The 24,519-nt window shown below is 42.8% G+C and overlaps 1 protein-coding gene across 3 annotated transcripts; it reads right to left on the reverse strand.

Annotated features, from left to right (window-relative positions):
* Positions 1–217: 217 nt before the first annotated feature.
* Positions 218–21,948, reverse strand: med30 (mediator complex subunit 30). 3 transcript variants are annotated; one of them, XM_080837985.1, is made up of 5 exons: positions 21,864–21,948; positions 20,823–21,039; positions 19,942–20,100; positions 11,604–11,711; positions 218–1,313 (listed from the first exon to the last, which is right to left on the reverse strand). In XM_080837985.1, exons 2-5 carry the CDS (start codon positions 20,991–20,993, stop codon positions 1,218–1,220), a joined length of 534 nt encoding a protein of 177 aa, XP_080694111.1. In that variant the 5' UTR covers positions 20,994–21,039; positions 21,864–21,948; the 3' UTR covers positions 218–1,217. The 3 variants fall into 3 exon arrangements, with proteins under 3 accessions (XP_080694111.1, XP_080694109.1, XP_080694110.1); XM_080837983.1 differs by lacking the exon at positions 21,864–21,948 and adding an exon at positions 21,646–21,730; XM_080837984.1 differs by lacking the exon at positions 21,864–21,948 and adding an exon at positions 21,429–21,486.
* Between the last annotated feature and the right edge of the window lie 2,571 nt (positions 21,949–24,519).

The following is a 24,519-nucleotide window of genomic DNA, read 5'->3' on the forward strand; positions in this document are numbered from 1 at the left end:
TTTCAAGGTTTAGGACACATGAATCCATCACAACTCAAACCCTTATGTGAGATCATGGCATATGAGGAGCTGCATTGTTGTTAGACAAAGTCACAGTAGTTTGAGTAGAGCCAACTTAAATATACATTTGATCACTTGTAGAACACAGGTTTGGTTTGTTACAATCACAAACATTGCTTCCAGTGTTTTCATTAGACAAAAAAAAGAAAACATGACAATGATTTTGCTGTTTATTTCACCAATATTTTGCATAATACCACAAAAGCATTGAGAGGCTAGCCTTCTTAGCCACACTGAGATGCTTCATGGGGAGCATGGCGAGAACACAAGCACCGCTTGTTAGATCGGCACCCTTGTTCAATCACAGACATATCTGTTGACGTATACTGCCATATGGTGAGAGGGCCTTTGAGTGGTGTTCAAGACTAATGTAGGCCTAAACAGTTTTCCCTGTTGTAAGAGCTATCCTTAAGAGCAAGCAAAAGCCAGGTTTCTCCCTTAGAGACAGCTTATGTATTATGAGGTTCCCACATAGATATAAATAATAAAGAGAGGAGCATTGCATTAAAATCATAGAAAGATTTAAAACATTTGAGAGGTTTATACAGTGAGAAAATAGAAAACCGTAGATCCACTTGATTGGCTGTTGCTGACTTGTGGCAATAAACAGGCACTCATAACAAATCAAACATCCACCATCCTTCTCTGTGATAGAAAACAAACAAATCTTGTCAACTCTTAGTCACAACTATTGTTTTGAGGTGATGTTTAAAATGTAACAAATGCATAATTCACAACCTGTTTTAAGCATGTTAAAGATTTGAAATACTACATTAAATACATTTGTTTAAAATATCCAACTACATAAAATCACTCCGTTTCCAGGGATAAATAAATACAGGTTGCCATAATGTCAAACCAACTTCAACCCCAGGTTTCACCTGAGCATAACTATTCTCATTTGTGCACCATCCAGTTATCCTTACTTTCCTCCTTTACAATCTCGACTTCTTTCCCCATTTCCCATTTTCACCCTTTCTTCCTCTTCGCTGTATAATTATCACCTCCACTTCGAAACCCTTTTTTTTGCATGGATATAAGGTAGTTTCAGTTCACTAAGATGAAGTTTCTTGTTCAGAAATAGAGCAGCTATCTTCAGAGTAAAAGAGACAGAAAACGAGGCAGAAAGAGAGGGAGAGAGAGAGAGAGATGCGATTTTAGCTCCTCACAGCAAGCATCGAGTTGATCTCCCAGATGAGGTTCCTGAGTTGATCCATTATCTGCTTGAGCTGCTGGTTCTTCTGTCGGAGCTTCTGCAAATGAGAAAGGAAAAGTGCATCAGATAAGTGCTGCTCCGAGGCCGCCATTAAACGCGTGCACTCGTGCTCTCCCTTAAGTGGTTAAGACGCGTGTCGGCTGCGCTGGTGTCTAAACGGATCTGTCTCTGCTCACGAAAGGTGAAATCAAAGGGAGAGAATTGAGAATGCACCAACAGACCAGCATGCTTTTATCTAGTGTTTTCTTTAAGGGAAAAAAAACAGACTGTTCCAGCCACCCTGCTTTCTTGTCTTTTCCTGAGGCGGTCAGGTAGAGGACTGGGCCAGACGGTGCAATCGCACGTCCCCCTGCTCTTTGTTGATGAAGTTCTTAGATGTGCTGACAGTCGCCAATTAGCCCATCACCTATGATCCCGACCATACGGTACTTAGAAGCTGTCCAATTTCTAGAAGGGGAATTAAAAAGGGAAGCTATTTGGGATTGGATGCCGTCCAACTTTGTTTTCACATCTAAGTGATGTTTCGATCCTTAACGTTTAGCGTGTTCATTTTTCAGTCGTGTTTTCCGTTACGCCTGCTGACATTTCAGTTCAGATGTCGACTGATTTGTGACTAAGTCTTTCTCTAATGAGCAACCTATTTATCAGAAGATACGCTTATACAGTGCGGGCTAATGGTTCATGGCCATATCAGCACGTTTCACTCCCCTGCTTGGGGAAATCCATCAGGAGCTGGCTGGGCGCCTACGATTCGGCCTTGAAATCAGCTCCTCCGAAGTAACCCTCCGACGAGGCACTGTGCCACCGGAGTGAAAATCTATTCAGGCTCCATTCCCAACTCTGTCACATTCCTTTAAGCGTGACTAATTACGAGCCATTTTGCAGCGCAGATAACAATTCCTGCAATCAATTTCATGGTCCCCTTAATGCATGCCTTTTAGCTGACCCCTCGGAGGCATCGGAACGTTTTGGGATAATTCTGGCGCGTCTTCCCCCTTGGGGTTCACTCGCACACACACACACACCTGAAAATAAATTATCTTTCCTGCTTTATCTTTCCTATTAGGGTTGCAGAGGTAAAAGCAGCTGTGGGGGAAATGGGGAGGTGGGGGAGGGATGAGGGGGAGTGTGTGTGTGTGTGTGTGGGGGGGGGGGGTGAAGTAAGCCTTACTTAAGCTCACTGAGATTGCTAGTTTTTACTTCTAAAAGTTTGATCTAACAAAAAAAAGTACAGATGATGGGAATTTTTTTAAACTACTTGCAATTTTGCTGACGCAGTCAATAAATTACTGACTTGAAGCGATACGAGTTGCACAGCAAGAGTTAAGAAAGTGCTTTCAGTTAGCAGTGTGTTTAAAATGAGATACTGCCTCAAAAAGTCACAGCGGTTGTAGGGTGTAGTCCAAGCCTGAACGTGAGCGTTACCATTAGAAAAGTGAGACAGCAATTCAGACGGTCTGCATGTCTGTTCAGCAAGCCAGCGGACTTTGGCCTGAACCCTGCCCTCTGATCCTGCTTTGTGAGGTTCTTGCAACAACCACACATCTGCCTGCATGACACCTCGGCTTGTCTCTTACTTTCTGGCAGCCTATACAGCTTTTCAGACAAATATGATTGAAAAATAAAAAATAAAATAAACTGATAACCTCTGCTATGCCTCCATTGTGAAACAGTGAAAAGGCAGAAAATGTACAACTGTTTGTCTATCTTGAGGATATCTAGGTTACCATGCATCTAACATCCAACTGAACAGGCAAAACAGGCAAGAGGAAAAGCACTTAGCAGGCGAGGGGGATAGGGAAGTGATGTAATACTGTGATGTTGGCTCTCTAACTAGGATTTTAAAACAGGGCTCTCTCATCAGACAACACTTCTCTTCATCTGCTTGAGTCACCTACTGAGTCAGGACATGGACAAGTGGAGAGCGCACTGGAGCACTGAAAAGACTCCGCTCATTAGAAGGGGAAAAAAGAGAGCGTGCAACAGAGAAAGCAAGATGATGTGAGTCTGAGACAGATTCAAACAAGATAGAGAGACTTCAAAAAGATTAAAAGAGAAAGGCAGGCAGCCCTTTTTTCAGGCACATTTTTTCCGCTTTCTGGGTGAAGTTGATGACACATTTTACAGTTGTTTGCCCACAGCGACATTCCAATATGTGCTCTTTTACCATAGCCAAGCGATCTTGTGTTAAGGCTCTCAAAAGCATGCTGCCACAAATCAAGTTTGTGACACACACAGTATCCACGTTTGAGAGTGAAGCATTCTCAAATCAGCATGTGCCAGAGCAACCAATAAAGGCAGGACCTTTCAACAGAAACAGACTTTGACCAAATTGCCTGAGTCATCAACATGGATATTTCATAAGACTTTAAAAAACAAATGCTAATGAGCTTTGATCACTTGAAAACTTTGTCATCGAAAACCAAGCTTTGGCTGAACAGGGGGAGACTTTTTTTTCTCTCTGTGAGTCAAACAGGGAGGAAATAGATCAAAAGAGCTCTCTTCACAGATGTTTGGAGTGAAGAGCTTTTTTATACTTTGGCTTCCTATTTCCTATTAAAATTCTGATTCTTTCAGTCCTGCCAAAAAGAAAAACCTGTCTGTCTTGGTCAACTGACTGACAGTGCGGAGCTGGAGATTTGCACTCTGGCTCTATAAGCAAGACATCCCTGCGTGCTTCCAAAGGCTTGTTTTAAGAGGCTCAAGCACCAGCATGGCTTGTGGCCCGTGATGAGACATCCTTCTGACATTGAAAACATCTGTCTGACAGTTACGATTTCCTGGCAGCTGCCAAATGTCAAATCCTTGGTTTATTGCGCATTTGCTCAGGACAATTTAGCACTGCAAAATTGATCTACTGTGGAATAGGTGGGCATATGGTTGTCTGTACACAATACAACAGACTGGTGGAGACAAAATGACCATGCCCGTTTGGAATCGTGTAAAAAAAAAAAAAACCCTACCATAAGATTTGAACAGACTGTCCGGAACAGGTGTGACTGTCGAAAAGGTTTTCGGGCTGTAAACTTTTAGCGGTTAAAACGCTGCTTCACTTTGGATTTGGGCTCGGCTAATCCGCCCTGTCACTGCAACTCAAATCGCTTCTTTTCTTCCAGCGGATATGGCTCAGAATTACAAGTGTAAGCGTCTGCATGTGCAGCAAGAGGATTAGGCAGATGCAAAGACGGAGGGGTGGTGTGTGTGTGTGTGTGTGTGTGTGTGTATGCTGGGGTTCTTATAATACTGCTGTAGCGCCTCCTCGATCATCCATCACTAGCTGTCACCACCACGACAGAATTTTCGGGTGGCCAGTGAAGGGAGTGAGGCGAGACGAGTTGGCTCAGCTTCATCTCCGGCTGGTGGATTCCATCACTTCTGCCGCCTCCCAGCCCAGAGACTTGGTCCATCACACTCGGGTAATTGGAGCCCTGCTGCGTTGTGTTAGTGAATGGTCCGATAACACATGCCCCCCCCCCCCCCCCCCCCCAACCCTCAAAATGGAGGAGAAGCTTTCCTTTCTGCCTGTAGTCTTGTCTCCAGCTGATCACAGCTCACGCTGGGAGTCTGTCTTAAAATAGGGCAGAATGGCGAGTTCTTGTGGAGCTGGTGACACAGTGGTGTAAGAGGTGTTTGAGGTGTTAAGAGTGTGTGTGTGGTTGGAAGGTGTGTCTCCCTACATGGGTAATAAATCGAGGGGTTTCTTTGTGCTACAAAAACTTTAAGTTTACGGTATCTCCAGGTGGCTTTATGGCATGTTGGAGGACATTTTGTTGCAACAAATATTGCGGTGACAGAAAAGCGAATTGTGGGTGATACGCGTTTTTGCTGCTGCACAACATATGAACTACTAAACAAAAAAAGAAATGTAAACAATGAAATGAATTAATGAAACTGTCTAGGCCTGTTTTAATAAAAATGGCAATACTCCCACACTATGGGCCCTATTAAAGGTGTGTTTAAAAGCAGTAAGTGGGCAAAGCCAGGCCAAGATTAGTGAAGGGTTTGGTTAAAGCCAACCAATAGCATTGTCGAGTAATCCCTTTAAACTGAATGCGTCAGATTAGATTACAATGTAAGAAGATAGCATTATCGCAGTGGGTGTCGGACAGTGTTCGCCAGTGGGGCACTTATACAAGTAATATACCATAGTGCTTTTTCGGTTGTTCAAAACAATCCCCTGTGCCATATCCACATCCTTTCGAATGGACTGTTAAATTGTTAATCAGGGAAATACATCTTCTGGGAAAAATGTGCTGGTGTGACAAAGCATTTTCTTATTTTGTCGTATTCTAAATAAGACTACAACATGTGTTTGGGTCCCTGTCAGACAAGAATGTCACGCCTATATCCAAAATCCATGCATCGGCAGAAGGACTGATTCATCGTCTAAGTTCAAGACAACCCGCACAGGGGGAATGGGCCATGTCTGCCATCTGTTTTTGCCGTCAAACTAGGGCCCTATTACAATTTAAACCATCATAGTTGACATAACGTTGCCTAAAGAGAGACGGTGGTTCGACATGTTTGGAAAAGATCCAGGATCATTGTAGCAACAAAAATCGAACTTTCACAGCAACAGCCAGATAACATACTAGAAACTCACCTTTGTCTCGTACATCACCATCACCACCATCACACCTACAATGCTTACAAGCAGCATTCATCTCAATTTCCTTCCAGTGCTAGAAAAGAAGAGGCTCATTGAGCCGGAACAGCAGAATGCGCTCATTGATTACTTTTCATGGCTGTTATAGCTTTCATGTGAGCTCCCTCTGTGCTTGGCTTTCATCGGGGTGAACGATATTGATCACTCTTAGTTAGTGTCTTTGTTACCGTGTTTACAGTGATTGTGTGCCTATCAAATGCTCTCCCAAGAACCCAGGGCCCATATTCACAATGCATCTTAAGGCTAGAACTGGTACCTAACTTGCCGATTCAGGAGAAACTCACCAGGAGAAAAATAACCAGTGTGTCAGGCCTAACTTCAGGACTCCTCATTTTTTTTTATTAAGAGTAATTCACAAAGCCCCTCAGCTGTAAAACTGACAACTAAGTCTGGGAGAATTAAAAAGCAGTCGAGAGGACTCCCTAACAAATTGAAAATGGCAGTTTCTATCATTCCATATTGGAGCGTAAATGCAGAATCACTTAAAATATATCGCAGGGAATAGTAATGGGCCTTGTAAGCCGGATGCCACCAACCAACACAAATAATCCAAAATGAATTTAATGTTTAGTTTTATTGCAAAATTAAAGTAGCTCCTGTCTACACAAATGTTATCACACAGGTATGTTTTGTAAACAGTGCAAAGATACTCGGTCTGTGGGAAGCACATTCCGTTGTTATTAAATTTGTACCCCGTCATATTTATTTACTTATTTATTTATCATTCTTTGCGGTAGGCAAAGCGCATGCCTGCTCGGTAGCACAGACCTGTCAATCATCAACCAATTACTGAAGTCATTGAAAGGAAGCTCATGTACAAGAGTTTTAGTGTAGTTTAAGAATACTATTAGTTTCGCTAGTTATTAGTAATGCTTTGTGACTATAGGCCCAAATTATTTGTGGGAAGGAAACAGTTGCCTAGAGACTGAACCCTACTACTCTTAGTTGTTCCAAGGTTTTGTCCCTAGAGAATATAAACACGATGATATTATACAGGGGCTCTCAAACCTTGGCAAGCCGAGTCCCCCCAAACTGTTCAACAGTACTTGGACAGCCCCCATCCATCCATCCACGAGTCTTTTGTTTTGAGCCCAGTCAGTTTGGAAAAGTCTGACTCAAACAAGTTTGACAAAGCAAAAGGGAGAAGTGAATCAAAATGCTGTTCACTATAAGATATTATCATTCTTTCAGGAACTCGTACCTTTGACTGAAATCATGAGCGCAAAAGGTACCATAAAAATGGGGCCTTCATTGATTTTCATAGTCAATGACATCCCATTTTGTCAGATAAAAGAGAACATTGCAAGACTGAACACACCCCAGAGCTTTCAACACAAGTAACTTTCTCATAACATCTTTTTCTCCCATCTATCTTCTTGGTATGTCAAAAAATAAGGATATGCTCGGGTTGAGAAGTTCATGAAATCTTCAAAGAGTCGTTTAGGATTTCAACTGAGGCAAGGTAAGATCAAAAAGACAAGTCCTGAAGGGAAGAAACAGAGCACTGATTTGAATGATGGAACGAGATTCAGCGCCATTTTATTGCCCCCCCCAATGCAGCGATCTGATTTATACCCAGGAGCAAGGTCAACAAGCTCTGAGGGTCACTACTATAAGAGGGCAAAGGTCAAGTGCAGTAGAATGAGGGAAGCTCCACAATTGACAGGTTCAGGGGGGTGGTTGAGCCAATCAATGCAATCAATATCTTTTCAATTTCATTTGAGAGGGGTGTTTTCGTTCCACCTGTCTTGGTAATAAAACAGCTGAATTGACTTCTGAACAGGCTGACACTCGTGACAGGAGGCCAAGAAACAAATTGTCGATTCTGATACATTTCATTTGCGGCAATACAGCTAAATTTCATACGCCGTCACTTCCACTTAGAGGCAGGCTCTAAATGCAAAGCGCCAAGCTGGCCTTTTCAGAAAACCATGTTTTGACTTCGAACCAAATTGTGTCCAACACTGAGACAACCAAATCGCAACCGTTAAGAGCAAAATAAAACCCTTCGAAGGTGATGGAGAGAACACACCATTGAGGCTGGGAGGTAGACTATGAGGCAGGTTGAGAGAGGGGCAAATGGGGCAGGATAAGGCAGAGGTGGCAGTAGGTGTTAAGTTGAGGGAAGAACAGTGAAGAAGAGAGGATAAGTGAGGGAGTGACAGAAAGGGAGAGCGAGAGAGAGAAAAGGAGGGATGGAGGTAGATAGAGAGGTCTTTCATCTTTGTCTAGGCTGTCAGGAGCTTACAGCATCTAGGTCCGATCATCGGCTCACTGGCAACGTGCAAAACTCGAGGAAGAGGAAGGCTTACAAAAAAAAGCAAGGTCTAGGAAATCAAAGCAGATGAAAGGCCCAGTAATTTGACTTTAAAGTCTCAAACGAGCCAGCAATGTTTTTCACTCCGCTCCTGCCCTGACAACCTCTGAGAGCTTCAAGGGTTGCCAAGTGTGGCAACAGAGTTCTTGTTTTGATCGCAGACCCGAACCCTCCATCAACCTTCTCTCTGCGCTCTACACTCACATAGATGCTGTATCAGATCACACAGCCACTGTATCTCTCTTCCTCTCTCTCCCTCTCCCTCTCTCCCTCTCCCTCTTTCTCTCTCTCTGCTGGTCTTTAACAGGTGGAAATATCGCCACTGGTCCAATTAGAAGCAATGATGGTGTTGTTTCTTACCCTAAGCCCTCGGCTCCTTGCTAGACCATTAAATGGTCTGTTAGCCTCGGTTAGCTGACCCCGGAGAGAGCGGCCGTCTGCAGAAGCCCGGAACGTAGCACAACAATGAAAACACAGTTCAAAATTAACTCCACGCAAGGCGCTACTTGGCAGACAAGTGTTTTCTTGATCTGGAAACTGCTCCCCAGACGAGCCAACAACCCTCCCCCTGCTACCTACATCTCTACTTCTCGAAACCTTACGAAACATGCCATGTTCTTTCGCCAGGGACCCTCTGTGTTCCAATTAAAGGGCTCTGTTCAGCAAGACATTCTAATGGGGTACATCGGCTAATGGTGCAGGAAATCATTCTTAATTTTGTGTATATGTGTGTGTGTTCATGTGTACATTGTGTGTAAGGGATGCAATGTGACGGCATGAATGTGAGAGTATGATTGAAAGTATGTGTGTGTAGTGAATAATATTACATGTATACTTGTGTGTGAGGTGATGAGACTGCATTTGAATGTGTGTGTGTGTGTGTGTGTGTGTGTGTGTGTCTGTGTATATGACTGTGTGTGTGTGTGTGTCTCTGTGTGTGTGTGTGTGTCTGTGTATATGACTGTGTGTGTGTCTGTGTGTGTGTGTGTGTGTGTGTGTGCGTGTGTTCAGCGGACGTATGTGTTTTCTCCCCACTAATCCCCACTCATTACTGAGGCCGGCATGTTTGTTTATTGAGGCACACCGGCGTTGGCCAGGCGCCAGCCCGGACGGCCCCTGGGGTCCTTCGCACCTCAGATAAGGCCGAGGCGTGAGGATGGGCTGCCTGGCATAAATTCATTATGCATGCATCCACAATTCTGGAGAGGCTCAATTTTGAAATTATTGACATTCTTTTCTTTCCATTTGGTCTCTCATTTGAATGAAGAGGACAGATGCGGTAATTAACAGGGTATTAATAAATAGCAAGAGGGGTGGGAGAGGTGTTGTTAGAGAGGGGGGTGGGGTGATGGGGGGGGGATAGGGATGAGAGAGCAAGCAGAGAGACAGCGAGGGAGTGAGAGGGCGAAGGAGAGAGCTGTGGAGAATTAATAATATCCAAGATCTCTCCAAGGCCTTCTTAATGGGCTGTGACAGGAATTTATTCATACTTAGGCTGGTATTAAATCAAAGCACAGGCCTACTGGTGACAGCAGACTACTGAGGATGCACTGTGGATGGCGTCTCACATCTGATTAGGCCATCCTTGGGGACCGGCCATGTCAGAGAAGGGGGAAAGAGATGGAGAGGGAAAGAGGGAGCGAGAGAGAGAGAGAGAGAGAGAAGGCCAGAGAATACAGAGAGTGAGAGAGAGAAGATGGCATAGCTCTTGTCCTTGAAAAATGAGATAATATACTTGAAGCTGAGACTGTCCAAACCATCTCACGGCATTCTTCTGGGATAACTTGAGAGTTCATTGACAGAAGACTGATGGGTTAAAATACTGTGCACTCTAAACAGAGGAACCATTGTTCAGAGAAGAGAAGGACACAGTCAAGCCCAAGGGCTTCTACAAGTAGCTTGATTAGAAGAAGCATTTCACTTCAAATCATGGAATTAGGGGGCAGTGACAGCCCTCATGGAAGCAATTACGAGACCTGACAGATTGTGTAAAAGGTCTTTGGAGTGAAAAGAAAGACGACGTTCAACCAACGCTGTGATCTTTGCAGCAGTAGACACAGAATAGCAAAACCAAGACTAAATTAGTCCAAATAATTCCATTATTGCCAAGTGTTCTATAATTTGAACGGGCAGTGTGGTTGGAAAGACTTAGACCGACAAGAAATAAACATGTGTGGGTGTATTAGGGCCCTATGAAATCTGTATTTTTTTTGCAGATTACATGTTATCTGATCATAATTTTTTTCTAAATTAATTTGATCAGATTGAATAATTTGATTATCTTCAAATATGTGTCCAATCACATAGGCGATAGACCTATGTTGTCATACGTTTCGGAGTGTAAGGTATCAATGCTAGTATGTAGTAAGACTTCAAATAAAATTTAATTTTCAATTGGATTTTATAGAATGAAAACTGCAAACCTACATAGCATACTTTATGCATGTGACACTTCTGATATATGCATGTGATTTACAGTGCATAGGGATGCGTCAGTTCACCATCAATGTGGCAAACACTGTATTCATTTTAAAACCACTGAACGCTAGGTTTAGATAATGAGATTTACCAAGTTGTTTAATTAACTTCGGCTTTGATGTGCCTCACTGTGTCACAAAAATGGTGCCAAAAAAATGCTGCAGAATGTACCAAATTCTGTGCAGTTCCGCATTTAACCGTAATTTTGTTCGCAATTCTGCATTGCGGAAATCATAGGGCTCTAGCATTTTAGGAAAGTGATCAGGTTCTCCCCACACAAGAAAGGCCAAAAAACAAACATCTCCCTCGTTCTAAACGGTAATTTCTCTCCCAGGCCTCTCTCTTGTTCCTCCCAACTCTCTTTCAGGTCACCCCCCAGGCAGATGATCTCCTCAGGTCTGCCTGACGAGAGGTGGGCCACTAGAGCTGCTGCTGCTGCTGCTGTGGATGCTGCAAGGGCGGACAGATGCAGAGAAGCTGCTGGAACATCTGTTCAGCACATTCCACAAACGTGGCTGCTTGCCTGCCGAGCTAACTGGATTTTATTCCCCAAACATGCTGGCCTTCACACAAGCAGTTGGGAGCAGCTGGATTCCTGGACGCGACCTGCCTTTCAAGCATCACTCTTCCAGGAAGGCTGATTTTCGTTCTCTCCGTGTCTTTTGTTCTCTTACACAAACATTCGATTTGAAACTAAACACATTAACATAGGCGGCTCATTAACATAAAGGCATAAAACACTGCCATCCACACTCCCAGCATCACAATCTCAGTTTACAGTAGCTGGGCGGGCAAGCCACCTTCAGGCCTCCTTATCCTATCATTATTACGGCAAGCACAAGGCCGCAAGGTCAGAGGGCACTCACCTTATTGACCTCCAAGACCTCCCTCCTCTCCTCGCTGGCCGAGCGCATCTGATTGGCTGATCGCTCATCAAGCTTGGAGCTGTCATCCTCTACATATGGTATGAGTTGCTGTGGAGGGGAACAAAGTAAGACTTCATTTGCAAGTCGACACAGATATCAGGAGAAGTGTGTGTGTGTGAGTGTGAGTGTGAGTGTGAGTGTGAGTGTGAGTGTGTGTGTGTGTGTGTGTGTGTGTGTGTGTGTGTGTGTGTGTGTGTGTGTGTGTGTGTGTGTGTGTGTGTGTGTGTGTGTGTGTGTGTGTGTGTGTGTGTGTGTGTGTGTGTGTGTGTGTGTGTGCGTGTGCGTGTGCGTGTGCGTGTGCGTGTGCGTGTGCGTGTGCGTGTGCGTGTGTGTGAGTGTGTGTGTGTGTGTGTGTGTGTGAGTGTGTGTGTGTGTGTGTGTGTGTGTGTGTGTGTGTGTGGTGCCTGGGGACATTGCCTGTACATTCTTCACTCTCCTATTGATAGAAAAGCGACCTTATTAAGAGCATTGGTCACGGCTAAAAACGGACTGCCGAGTGAAGGAAGGGCCAAGGAGTAATTTGTTCCTGATGAGCCATTTAAATGTTACCGCAAATTGCCTTTTTTTTCTCAGCAGTGTCAAATCTCCTCAGTAGAGATACTCAGACTGAGTTTGACTTTGACATGACACAACGGACAATTCGATTTGACACCTGTTGATGTAATCCTCTTTCCTTTGCTTTGATGTTAATGGGAGCACATTATTATGGAGAAAGGCATAGAGAAAAGTCTGAAGGAGGTTTTTGCACCATTTCCTGATTTGCTGTTGGGCAGAAAAGCAGTAGCATTCATCTGGACCCTGCTCACCCACTCCCTTCCACGTCCCTCATACACACAATCTCATGCGCTCACACACACACACACACACACACACACACACACACACACACACACACACACACACACACACACACACACACACACACACACACACACACACACACACACACACACACACACACACCATCTGAGCTCAAGTAAGAATGGCACTGACACACTGACACCTGCTGGTGTGTAAAGGAAGGAGGGTGAGACAATGCTGTCAGTGCACAGTCCAAGGTTGGTCGCCGGGATGGAGAGGATGTGTTATAAATGCATAAAAGCATCATCCAGAGGATTTACAGACCTCCACAAAATGAAACATTTCTGTTGCACTTTAATACGAAAAGGGTGGGTGGGTGGGAGCCAAACTGTTTGAAGTCATCATTTCAGAACGCGCCAACTGGGAGCTCTGTGTGTGCTCAGAACCCAGCTTGGCAAGGCTCCACCGACGTGCGTCAACGCTCCGAAAACCAATTCAGGAAGTTGACTCATATGGGTTTGAGTGACGGCAAGCGATGGGCAGGGCGACTGGCCTTGCTGAAGCAGCCTTGCGTCCAATGCCAACTGGGCATTTATAATCCCCGGGCAACATTCATTTCATTAAGCCATATATTCATCCAGCCACGAGCACAAAACCATGACTCACCCCTTGGCAAACGGACAACACAGCCTCTGAATAACGAGCGAGTTTGAGAGAAGAAAATACATAAAGCCTACAAGTCAATAAAATATATGGATATGCGAGATGGTTATAAAACAGCTGCTGCTGGAGCCTTTGGGTGGCTGTCTTATGAACGCGGGCCTCTGCGGAGCTGTGTGGCAAAGGGGAAGGCGAAGGTGCGGGGCGGGGGGGGTTGTTGGCAGCAGACGCAGGGGAAATATGGAGACGTGGAGCTTATATAGGCATGACGCTGTGGGATAGATGTGCTTTCCTGTCGGCCTGACAAAGATGAATATTACACTGAAACACAGATACAGTAGGAAAGGGAGAGAGAGAGAGCGAGAGAGAGGTGGAGAGACATGGAGAAATAGAGAGAGAGAGCGAGAGAGAGCACAACAAAGAGAGAAAGACAAATAGAGTGAGAGAGATTGACAAAGAGAACGGGGGGAAAAGAGAGAAAGAAAAAGAGAGAGAGAACCAGAAGCAAGAATTGAAATGAACTGAACTGAAATGAAATGACATGACCGCATGCAGCGCAGGAAATTCCAGGGCGCTGAGGAGGGCCGTGCTCAGCCTCCCGCTTGGAAAAAGCGCTGACGTCGGCACCACTCCGCCAGCTGTTCACTCTCTCTGACTGCGGCCTTAATTAGCCAACTGTGAGCCAGCGCTGACAGAATCAATTATTTCATCTCCAGCGCAGGAGAGGCGGGGAGAGAGGAGTCTCGGAAGGCCTGACAAGCACCTGAATGTCAGGCGGCAGCGGGGAGCTAGAGTAAACAGCAGCAGCAGCAGCCACACCAGCTCCGGATTTATGGGCGAAAGTCGTTCCAGAAAATCTGCCTAAAAAGCAGCAAAAAGCAAGAGAATGCAAAAAGATAATTGGTTCCAGAACTAGTTCCTGCACTCTACTGTTTTCCACCCGTAATCCTATTTGGAAATAAAATGTGCCATTCGAAACACAACTCAGTGAAAATAGATATACGCTCAGCAACAGCCATTCCTCGTGATCATATCCTTAACTATGTGCAGTGCTGTATTCCCAGAGAGATGCATTACTATTTTAAACAACAGCTGTACCACATGCACATGTGTCTCCAGAGACCAACACCTCTAAGGCCCTTTTCCATAGGTGCCTTAAAGCAGAAGTAAGGAGTTCTGGTCTAAACCTAGCAATCTAACTACTGAAAAGGAATGCAAAAACCAATAACAGCACCGTTGGCACTGGTTAAAGACTTGCTAGCATGCTAACTCATGTCTTTTGGCAATGTCATGCTGTGCATGTTTTTATTTTTATTTTTGCACAATAGGTGTGTCTATCGGTCCTTCATATGACCATACAGTGCCACTTGAAAGTATGTGAACCCCTTGAGCACTTAAGAGTTTTCTGTTGTTTAACCGTGATTTTTTCCTTTTTTTGTATCACCAATTTTCCATAGATGAAATGTCAGGTTTATGTTTACCATTTGCATGTACTTGTTTAGAGGGAATTGTTTGAGTAGCCAAAAAACTACATGAAACATCGAATTAGTGTATTTACAAAAGTAAGTGAACCCCTCAGCAGCATTAGTAAAGTCAAGCAGGTAACAGATTCGGTGAAACATATTTGGGTGCTTAATTGATTTAAGCCGGGAAAGCATTACCGCTGTTCTACCATTAAAGCCGGGAGCGCTGTTGCGTCATTCTACCTTTAAGGCCGGGAAAGCGTTTGTGTCGTTTTTTCTGTATAAGGGGGGTTTTTGCCCAAAGTGTCGGCCTCTGGGCCAATGAAATGCATCAGAATAGACATGTGATAGTGCCTCAAATGTTTTGCCATTAGTAGTTTTAAAAAAAAATCGTTGGCTTTCTCGCTTTGCTAAGTAACGTCTCCTCCGCGACAGCCAGGATTATAGCTCAAAGTAAATTAGGCAAGGAGTGAGTTGTGAGTACTGGTAGTTACAGAATATGGTTATCTGTAGTTGTTAACGATTGTTACTTGCTTAAATGTAGGTTTACTCGAGGTAAATGAAAGGGAATATGGTATCATAGAGGGCTATATTAACACTAAGCTAGCTTGCTATGTTGTTAAAACTTTCTCCAGTGAGCGAGTGTGAACGAGCGAATTATATCGACAACTCTCTATTCTTTGCATTACTATGCTAGTATTTCAAAACAATAATCAGTCCCTATAGAATGTTGTTTATAATCAGTTAATGCTACTGAATCCTCGTTTGACTTTATTATAGTGAATGCTTTGGTTGCCTTCCATTTCAGCCCAGCATACAGTATTTATCAGTTGATAAATAAGATGTACTTGAAATTTGTTTTGTTTTTTTATTTGAATTATTCCTGTTTTTTCCCTTTGAATGGAATATTTGACACTAAACTAGTTCATCTGTATCTCAGTGATAGTATCCAAATGAGCATTAAATATCCCTGGTATGTAAAAACTACACGGACAACAAAATAGATGTTAATCGTATTCCCTTCTGCTCATAATAAAACAAGTAAACAACTCAAAAGTTAAAACTTTCCCTATAAGAATTATATATTTATAATTATATAGTTATATACTTTATTTCACTTTGTTATATACTTTGTCATAAAGCTTATTACATTTTTTTCTACTGTTTTGTGCTGATCCTGCACTTTTACATATTTTGTTTACTTTTGAGAAGGTGTATGTAAATATTGTAAATATTTGTAAATACAAATTCAAATTCCCATGAAAGCCACAGGTGTAAGCTCTCAAATACTTTTTGAATTGTGTTCCTATCTGTTACAGGGGCTGAGAAATCAGTAATGTAGTAGGCGTTGACACAATTGCTGAATTTCTAGAAAAACTTCAGGTTTTGGGGGCTTTTCTGAAATCGCCTATAGGTTTTACAGGCATTTTTTCCAGGCGCTTTAGGCCTAAATGGGTTAAGCAAAACAATCTGAGACAACCTTAGGAAAGGGGTTGGGCAACACAGACTAAAAGAGAGAGGAAACCAACCAAACTACTGTAGTGCCAAGGTGCCCACACAGATCAACAGTGCTGAGAGGAAATGAAATATCCGAGGGCATCAGGAAGAAGGTACTGACACCCCCTCAGTCTGGGGAAAGCTATACGACCCTCTCCAAAAAAATTCTAGCTCCATCCATCCACTGTAAGAGAAATAATTTACAAATGGAGGGCATTCAACATGACCGCGACTCTGCCAAAAGTGGACGCCCATCAAGACTTATCATCAAGAAGCAGCAGAAGAATAATAAATAAGGTAAAAGCCAACCCACACATCACCTCTAAAGAGTTGTGGACCTCTCTGGCGGCATCTGGGGTAAATGCACATGCGTCTACAATCAGACGAAAATGGAATAGACATGACATTCATGGTCAGGTTGTTAGAAGGAAGCCTCTGCTCTCAAGAAAGAACAAAACTGCTCGTTTCAACTTTGCCAGAGAGCACTTGGATAAACCAAAGGCCTTCTGGAAGTCCCTTCTTTGGACAGAAGAGTCCAAGATACAATTATTTGGTCACGATCAAAACCAACAATTTTTGTCTGATTGTAGACCCATGTACATTTACCCCAGATGCTGCCAGAGAGATCCAAAACTCTTTAGAGGTGATGTGTGGGTTGACTTTTACCTGATCTATTCTTCTTCTGTTGCTTCTTGGTGATGGTCTTGATGGGCGTCCACTTCTAGGCAGAGATGCGGTCATGTTGAATGCCCCCAATTTCTAAATTATTTGTCTTGGATGGATGGATGGAGCTGGAATTTTTTGGAGATGGTCTAATAGCTTTCCCAAGGCTGATGGGCTGTCAGTACCTTCTTCCTGATGTTCTCGGATATCTTGTTTCCTCTCGGCATTGTTGATCTGTGTTGGTACACCTTTGCACTACAGTAGTTTGGTTGGTTTCCTCTCTCTTTTAATTTTAAGTTGCCCTACCTTTTCCCTAAGGATGTCTCAGTTGATTGGTTTGCTTAATTGACTATTTAAGCACCCAAATATGTTTCACCGAATCTGTTACCTGCTTGAAAAAAAATAAAAATCATGGTTAAACAACAGAAAACTCTTAAGTGCTCAAGGGGTTCACATACTTTCAAGTGGCACTGTATACTATGTAACTTGTCAAGATGTCAAGATGATACCAGCACTAGTCTAAAAACATGCTTCTGAAAGTAGCAAATAGTTGCATACTTTCTCTTTAAGCCTCTGTCTTTCAACACCTCTGGCTGTTCACCCATCAAGCAATGGGAGCCCTGAGTGTTAACAGGTGAGTGATCATATAGTGGCAACCAATGCTGTTAGCCCTCTGATGCAGCTGTCACTCTCTGCTACAAACAGTAAAGTGTGGTCACCTCTCCTGCTGAGGACTGCATTTCCATTTCCCAAAAGCCTCTTTGAGCATCTATCGTGGTAACTAAGGGAGACAATGTTCAAAATGATAGTCTTGTATTGAAAAGAGAAGAAGCAGTTGTTCCACGATGCTTTCAGGAAACACACCACAGACCGGTTTCAAGAGACAGTCTGTACAGCAGGGTCGCCCATTACCTGATTTAGAGCCTGGCTTACAGGTTCAGTTTGTACAGTAATTAAAAGGGAACCAGAAGCAGTCATGATGCATGTGTACTATGCTACAGGTCACCTGGGTGCTGTGTGCTTTGATCAGACAACCTACATGTCTGGAAACTGGGGAGTAAATTGGGAGGATAACTGGAAGCGGGGAAACATGCGAGGCAATTAAACTGTGCACTTCATCATCAGGACGGAGATCCCAGCACTGTGGCCCTGACAGGAGAGTAGTCGTGTGTCTGGTGGCGGTGAGATGAGGGAAAATAGAGGGGGAGAAAAACAGGATTTTCTGCCAGCTTCCTTCCACTGTCTCCCAGTGGAAATAACCTACATACATGAAACCAACAACATTCTCATTATATTTCCTCCCTCACACATTTAATCACACACACACACACACACACACACACACACACACACACACACACACACACACACACAGCACCTCCCTCTGCACACACACTCACACATGTACACACTCTTTCTCTTTTACACACACATTCACAAACACACACACACACGCACACTTACACGTATACGTACACACTACTCTTTCTCTTTAACACACACATACACACTCTCTCTTACACACACATACACATACATGCACATAGTCACACACACACACACACACACACACACACACACACACACAGCACCTCCCTCTGCACACACACTCACACATGTACACACTCTTTCTCTTTTACACACACATTCACAAACACACACACACGCACACTTACACGTATACGTACACACTACTCTTTCTCTTTAACACACACATACACACTCTCTCTTACACACACATACACATACATGCACACAGTCACACACACACACACACACACAGCACCTCCCTCTGCACACACACTCACACATGTACACACTCTTTCTCTTTTACACACACATTCACAAACACACACACACACACGCACACTTACACGTATACGTACACACTACTCTTTCTCTTTAACACACACATACACACTCTCTCTTACACACACATACACATACATGCACACAGTCACACACACACACACACACACACTCACACATGTACACACTCTTTCTCTTTTACACACACATACACAGGGTGCGATTTGCCGGGGGGGATGGTGGGGATTTACCCCCCCTCTGGTTTTTACATCCCCACCTCAGCTGGATGAATTTCATACATGGGGGGGATAACACTCATTTATTAAAAAGAACAATGAAAAAACAGACAGGTTGTGACAGCGTTTTCTTACACTTTTACATCGCTGGCACTTACGTTCACCTTACCCAAACTGTCGGCATTCTCAGAATTCGCGAACGTCCCCATGCACATAAACATATTGTAGCAATAACATTACAAACAATGAAATGAGCAAAGCCAGCTAATTAGGCTACTGTACAATGAATATGAAAATATTTGTTCACTGAATTAGCGAGTTCTGTCCAAAACAGTTGCGTTTCAGTTTCAAAGTTTAAGTTTCGGTTTCAGTATTTCAACTTAAATGAGAGGGAGCACAAGAACTGAGCGTCTAGCAGAGATTATCATAGACATATATGATGCATGTATATGAAGAGAATTAGGCCTATGTATTGCTTGTTTTTTTTTCATGATAAAAAAAAAAAAAAAAAAAAACATCCCCCCCTCTGGTTTTTGGACAAATCGCACCCTGCACATACACATGCACACACACACATGCACACACAGGCGCACACATGCACAAACAGGCGCACACACAACCACAGGCGCACACACAACCACGGCCACAAACACACACAGGCACGCACACACAGACAGGCGCACACACGCATGCACACAGGCGCACACAAATACGCACACAGCTGGATACTTTTTTCAGTATGCCTCAGCAGTAGGGTTTTGTTACCCATCAGTATTCATAGGAGCACTGCACAACTTTCACATTGTGAACTTCAATCCACTTCTCTGTTTCAGTGTCACGCAGGTAATTGGGGATTATACCGATTATGTCAAAATGTGTTTGTGACCCAGCTTTTACCTTTCTAATTCTGCAAATAAAAACACAAAATGAATATGCAACTCAAATAACGAAGAGATGGCTCTCCTACTTTCAGGCTTTCTATTTGTATCCTTAGTGACACTTCTTGCTGATACGTGCGCAAAAAAACCCTGGCAAACAGAATCAGCGGCAATAAATAAAAAAATAAAAACCTGTAGTACCTCTGCACTGACAAGACTGTAGATTGAGTGTTTTCAGAAGGTAGGCACTCTCAAACACAAGCATACTCACTTCTGGAGGTACGGGTTCCAGGCCGGCACAGTTCTCTATGCACTTGTCGTAGACCAGCCGAAGCTTGCGGAAGAGAACGGAGAGCATGCGGAGGTGCTCCTGCAGCTTGCCCAGCCGGTCCTGGTGCGTGGTGGGGTGGTACGTCACCCCATTCGGCAGCTAGAGGAGAGAGGAAGAAGACACAAACTTTCACGCATGCAGAATTCGTTTAGTTATCACTTATAGGACACAGAGATATACCGTGGTCTTCTCTTGGAGACATCATGCAATAGCCTAAGGAGGGCCAATCAGGTCTAGGCTCATGGTCTAAGGTCCAAGTTTCACAGTTAATTGTTGTTGTTGTTCTTTCATTTTGTTTTATAATTTTTGTTTTATTACGTTCTTCTATCCATACTTTTTCTCTAATTCATTCTCTTATTACCTACTACTTTTTTTTGCATTTTTTTTCTACCCATTTTACTTTCATAAATATATATTTTTTTTAATTTTGTGTGTGTGTTATTTGGTATTATATTCTTTCATTTTTAATGTTTTAAATGTTTTCAGTCTTCTTTTTATATTATTTTATTGTTGTTCATTTTATTGTAATTAATTCACCTCGACTGGAAAACATTTTGATCCAACTCCACGCTCCTGACTACAGATGAATAGTTCCTTATTATACTGCAATTCATTCTGCGATAACTCCTGCACCTCATCATATAACATTCTGTGTAATTAAGAATATGTAGGCTACACCTAGTATAAGAGCACATTAGTCACTCGACTGCCCTGAAAACTATCGATCTATTGAACTTAATATATGCTTTTCTGCAAGGATCTCCATAGACTTCATATATTCAAATATTTGTAATCAACCGAATCTTGATAGGTGGGGTTACCTGCATGTTTCTTAACAGCTGAAAAATCTCCATGGTCCTCAAAACGATGTCCTGCACCGTCTCCTGACCGATGCGACACAGGGAGGCCGTGTTAACATCTCGGGCGGCCTGAGCCTGTTGCCCGGGGAACTGAGAAGTCATGCAGCCGGGGGCAAGTGGAGGCGTTGTCATGGAGACAGCGAAACTGGATGACTGGCGGATGCACGCTGTTGCATGCCTGTTTGAGAAAGAATATAACGTAAAGCTAAAGAACCACGTGTAAACGTTCTGTCTTGACATGCGAACTTCAGGCATCAGTGGCCAAAAGACAGAATACTCCTCAGCTTGCTTAGCTATCCGACTCGGACTGACAGCTAGTCAAGATAGCATCACGTTATCAGGTATCTAGATACATAGGTTAACATCGACGTTAGAATCAACATCAATGGTGGCAGCTTCCTGACTAGCGACAGCTGTAGTGCCAAGTGCACTCCAATATAGCAGACACAAACTCAAAACTTCACCTGGCGTTAGTTAACGTTAGCTACAACTCGCCAACGCGTAAGTTAGTCCATTAAACTTAGTTTGAATAAGGTTAGCGATACCAGAACATGCTACAGTACCCACATCAGCTGCGATGCCAAGTTATCCCACTTCTTATATTATCCAGCATGCTGAGACAGCTTTACTGCTGTCCGTAGGAAACACATGAAACGTTAACATTAGCTAACTTAGTTCTAAGCATGATCACGCTGATAGATACGTTGGTATAGCCTGCATTCGAAAACTGAAGTTATGATCTTCATCTATGATCTGTCTAGTTGACTGCATCTATCACACTTACTTGCCACCTGACATCTGATTTAAAGTTGCCTAATTTGTTTACATTTCAGCCACCTAACAAACTAGCTTAGCCTATGTTATCCTCGCTGGCTAACAGTTATGTCTGTACATTTGCAGAGGAAACTGTTAGTCAGGATTGATTCGCATGCCTTTTACCAGGAAATATTTTAAAACTTCGACTTTTCATGCACCATTAGAGTGAAATGGAGATTAACCAACCTTTGGAGATTTTTTATTTTTTTCAGTTTTGTTTAATTTGTTGATAAAATGACATTCTTCTTCTGTTTCTGAAGTTCTCAGCTGTTTCAGGGAAATCTCGCGATACAAATCTGAGCCGTAAAGTGTGTAAAGTAAGCGCACAATAATACTATGACTTGCAGCTATTGATACAAAAATAAAAGATCGGATTATGTCAGGTCTTTTTGTTGCTACTGCTGATGTCATATTATTATCAGCAATTATATTGTTAACATTGGATCAATATAAAATCATATCCTTTGAATGGGTCCTTAAAACACAAACAAAAATGAAAATGTCGTTGAAATATTTTAAGGAAAGGGCTCCACCAAGCGTTGACTACCAAATTGCGACTCAATGTCACAGTCTATCCACCAGGAAGCTTAAGTCATTTCTTTAAGTTGTAACACCCTTTGCAAGTCCTAGTTTAATGATAGTCAAGGCTTGAAGATAGAATGTGCCAATCATGGAAGATAAAGTGGTGTACACCTCTTGTTTGATTCTATCATCTATTATGTTGGTTTTTGTGTTTTTGTTTTTGCACTTTCAGAGGGCCTGTGCTGTGACACTTTTTTTTAGTTTTTTGTAATTTTTCATAATAGGTATCAGCTTGTACGGTTAGCTAGATTGAGTATTTTAAAAATGTATTACTGACAGATGATTGAACACTGTTTATTCATATATCCACTACACACAGAGATATCTATATAAGAGTAGCCTATCTAGACGATCTGAACTGATGTTTCTCATGTGTGTCATGTGTGTCAACCTTAAGTCTGTTCTTTTATCTGAGATAGGATTCGGACACATAGTCTCATATCTTAAAAGGAATCCTTAACCAAGAGCAACTGGATATGCAAATGCAATTTCAGTGATCTTGAGAATAAATGAATGAGGGAAAAGATTCATATATGATAGTAGGCCTACTATAGGGAGCATGTGAGACATTTTAATGTGAACAGACAAGAGAATTGAATGGATGGTTGCAATCGTGTTGGCAGTTTTCTGCTCACAGTGATAATTGGAATTCACTACATGACGTCCACATAAAAAGTTAATCATCTGCGGTCAGGGCTCAACAGTCTGCCTGAGAAACAAATATGATTATTATCTGGATTACATTACAGATTTTGTTCTTGAAAAGGGTCTTCTATAGCCATCTCGATCCAAAGTCCAATAATTGTATTTAATAAATGATTGAAAATAAGAATGAGACTACTGAAGAAATCTACCCTCTCTATCAATTTAATTGAAGCTTAAACAATATTACAGGACTCATCAGTTAATTCCCTTTGTATTCATTAATTCAGCTGTTGACTAAAAGCCACTGATGTACTTCTTATCTTGTATAAGACTGAGACTCCTAGATCTGTACAAGTGGGGAATTGTAGTGAATGAGCAGCACGCACCCGCTAAGGCACTCGTCTCTTTACTGAAACAACAAGGGGTATGAAGAGTTACACCAGTCTTTGAGCCGAGTGATTACAGAGGAAAATTACCCTCATTGAAAAGTAATTTAGAGCCGAAGTGATCCGGAGCTTTAATTAAAAGAGAGAGGGAAGTAGAAAAAAAAGACACAGACCAATCTTCCCCTTTGTGGCCAGGGTTCAGAAGGGGGGTGGGGGGGGGGTGGGGGGGTTGCACTTATTTTCTGCACACTGCCTCTCTCGCCGCTATCCTCAGATGTCCTTTAAACAGCAGAGTGCACCCAGCTCAGTCGGCCATTGTTCTGAGTGTATTTGATCACCCTCATCCAGCAGACGGTAAGAGGATTAAAGTACAGGAGTCTGGGGAAAGGATAGAATATTGTTTTTGTGTGTATGAAAAATACAGATTACCTCACTCCTGTAGGCATGGCATCCTGTAAAAGTGAATGAGTGTCAGATGAGGGAGGCATTCTAGGGCAATTCAGCTGGTATTCAGGACCAGAAACATGAAATTTGTATCACTTTTGATCAGTTCCCCTGGGCCTCAGAAATGTTGCTGTTGGAACAAACTTTACTTAACAACTTACCAAACAGGCTCGATGTGTTTCAGATATATTTTACACAGCTGTCTCTACAGCTGTTTTACACAGCTGTCTCTACAGCTGTCTGGTTATTTCTCCTAATTAAAAAATTATACAACAATTAAGTAAAACATACATCAGTGTCTCATATTAATAGCCAGTACATGTGTTGTGCTTTAAAATTTGGTAACTTTTTTATCCTCATGTAATGAGGAAGGTATCAGGACATGAGATGACCAGCGTTTTAATATTGACCTTCAGAGTGACAGAACAAGACCAATGGAAGGTCAATGTCAACAGGTCAGTGATCTTCTTTTGCATCTGGGAAGAACCTAAGCTCGCCAACAGTATTCACAACTCAGCAGTTGCAACACCGTCTCAAGGTCTCCAAAGGAAGAAGGGAGCAGTTATTCAGAAACAAAGAAATCGTAATGAGCCACAAGACAATGACCCACTGTGCTTGTTGCCGGGCAACACTTATCCTCAGGAGGAAATGGGGCAGAGAGCAGTGAAGGGGTGCAAGGACACAGTACACATGACCACGGTCCTTTTATTCCCAAAGCACACATGACCACAGTTCTACAGTACACATGATCATGGAAGTACAAATTAATAGTGTTACTAGTCATG

The sequence above is a fragment of the Sprattus sprattus genome (genome assembly GCF_963457725.1).
Source record: "Sprattus sprattus genome assembly, chromosome: 4".
Taxonomy (NCBI): Eukaryota; Metazoa; Chordata; class Actinopteri; order Clupeiformes; family Clupeidae; genus Sprattus; species Sprattus sprattus.

What these genes read in the sequence shown, in the direction of transcription:
- med30 (XM_080837983.1), bottom strand. An exon ending in TGGAACCCGTACCTCCAGAA is followed by an intron (nt 11,712 to 19,941) that starts GTGAGTATGCTT and finishes TCCCCTCCACAG; the next exon opens with CAACTCATACCATATGTAGA. An exon ending in AGGTCTTGGAGGTCAATAAG is followed by an intron (nt 1,314 to 11,603) that starts GTGAGTGCCCTC and finishes TCTCATTTGCAG; the next exon opens with AAGCTCCGACAGAAGAACCA.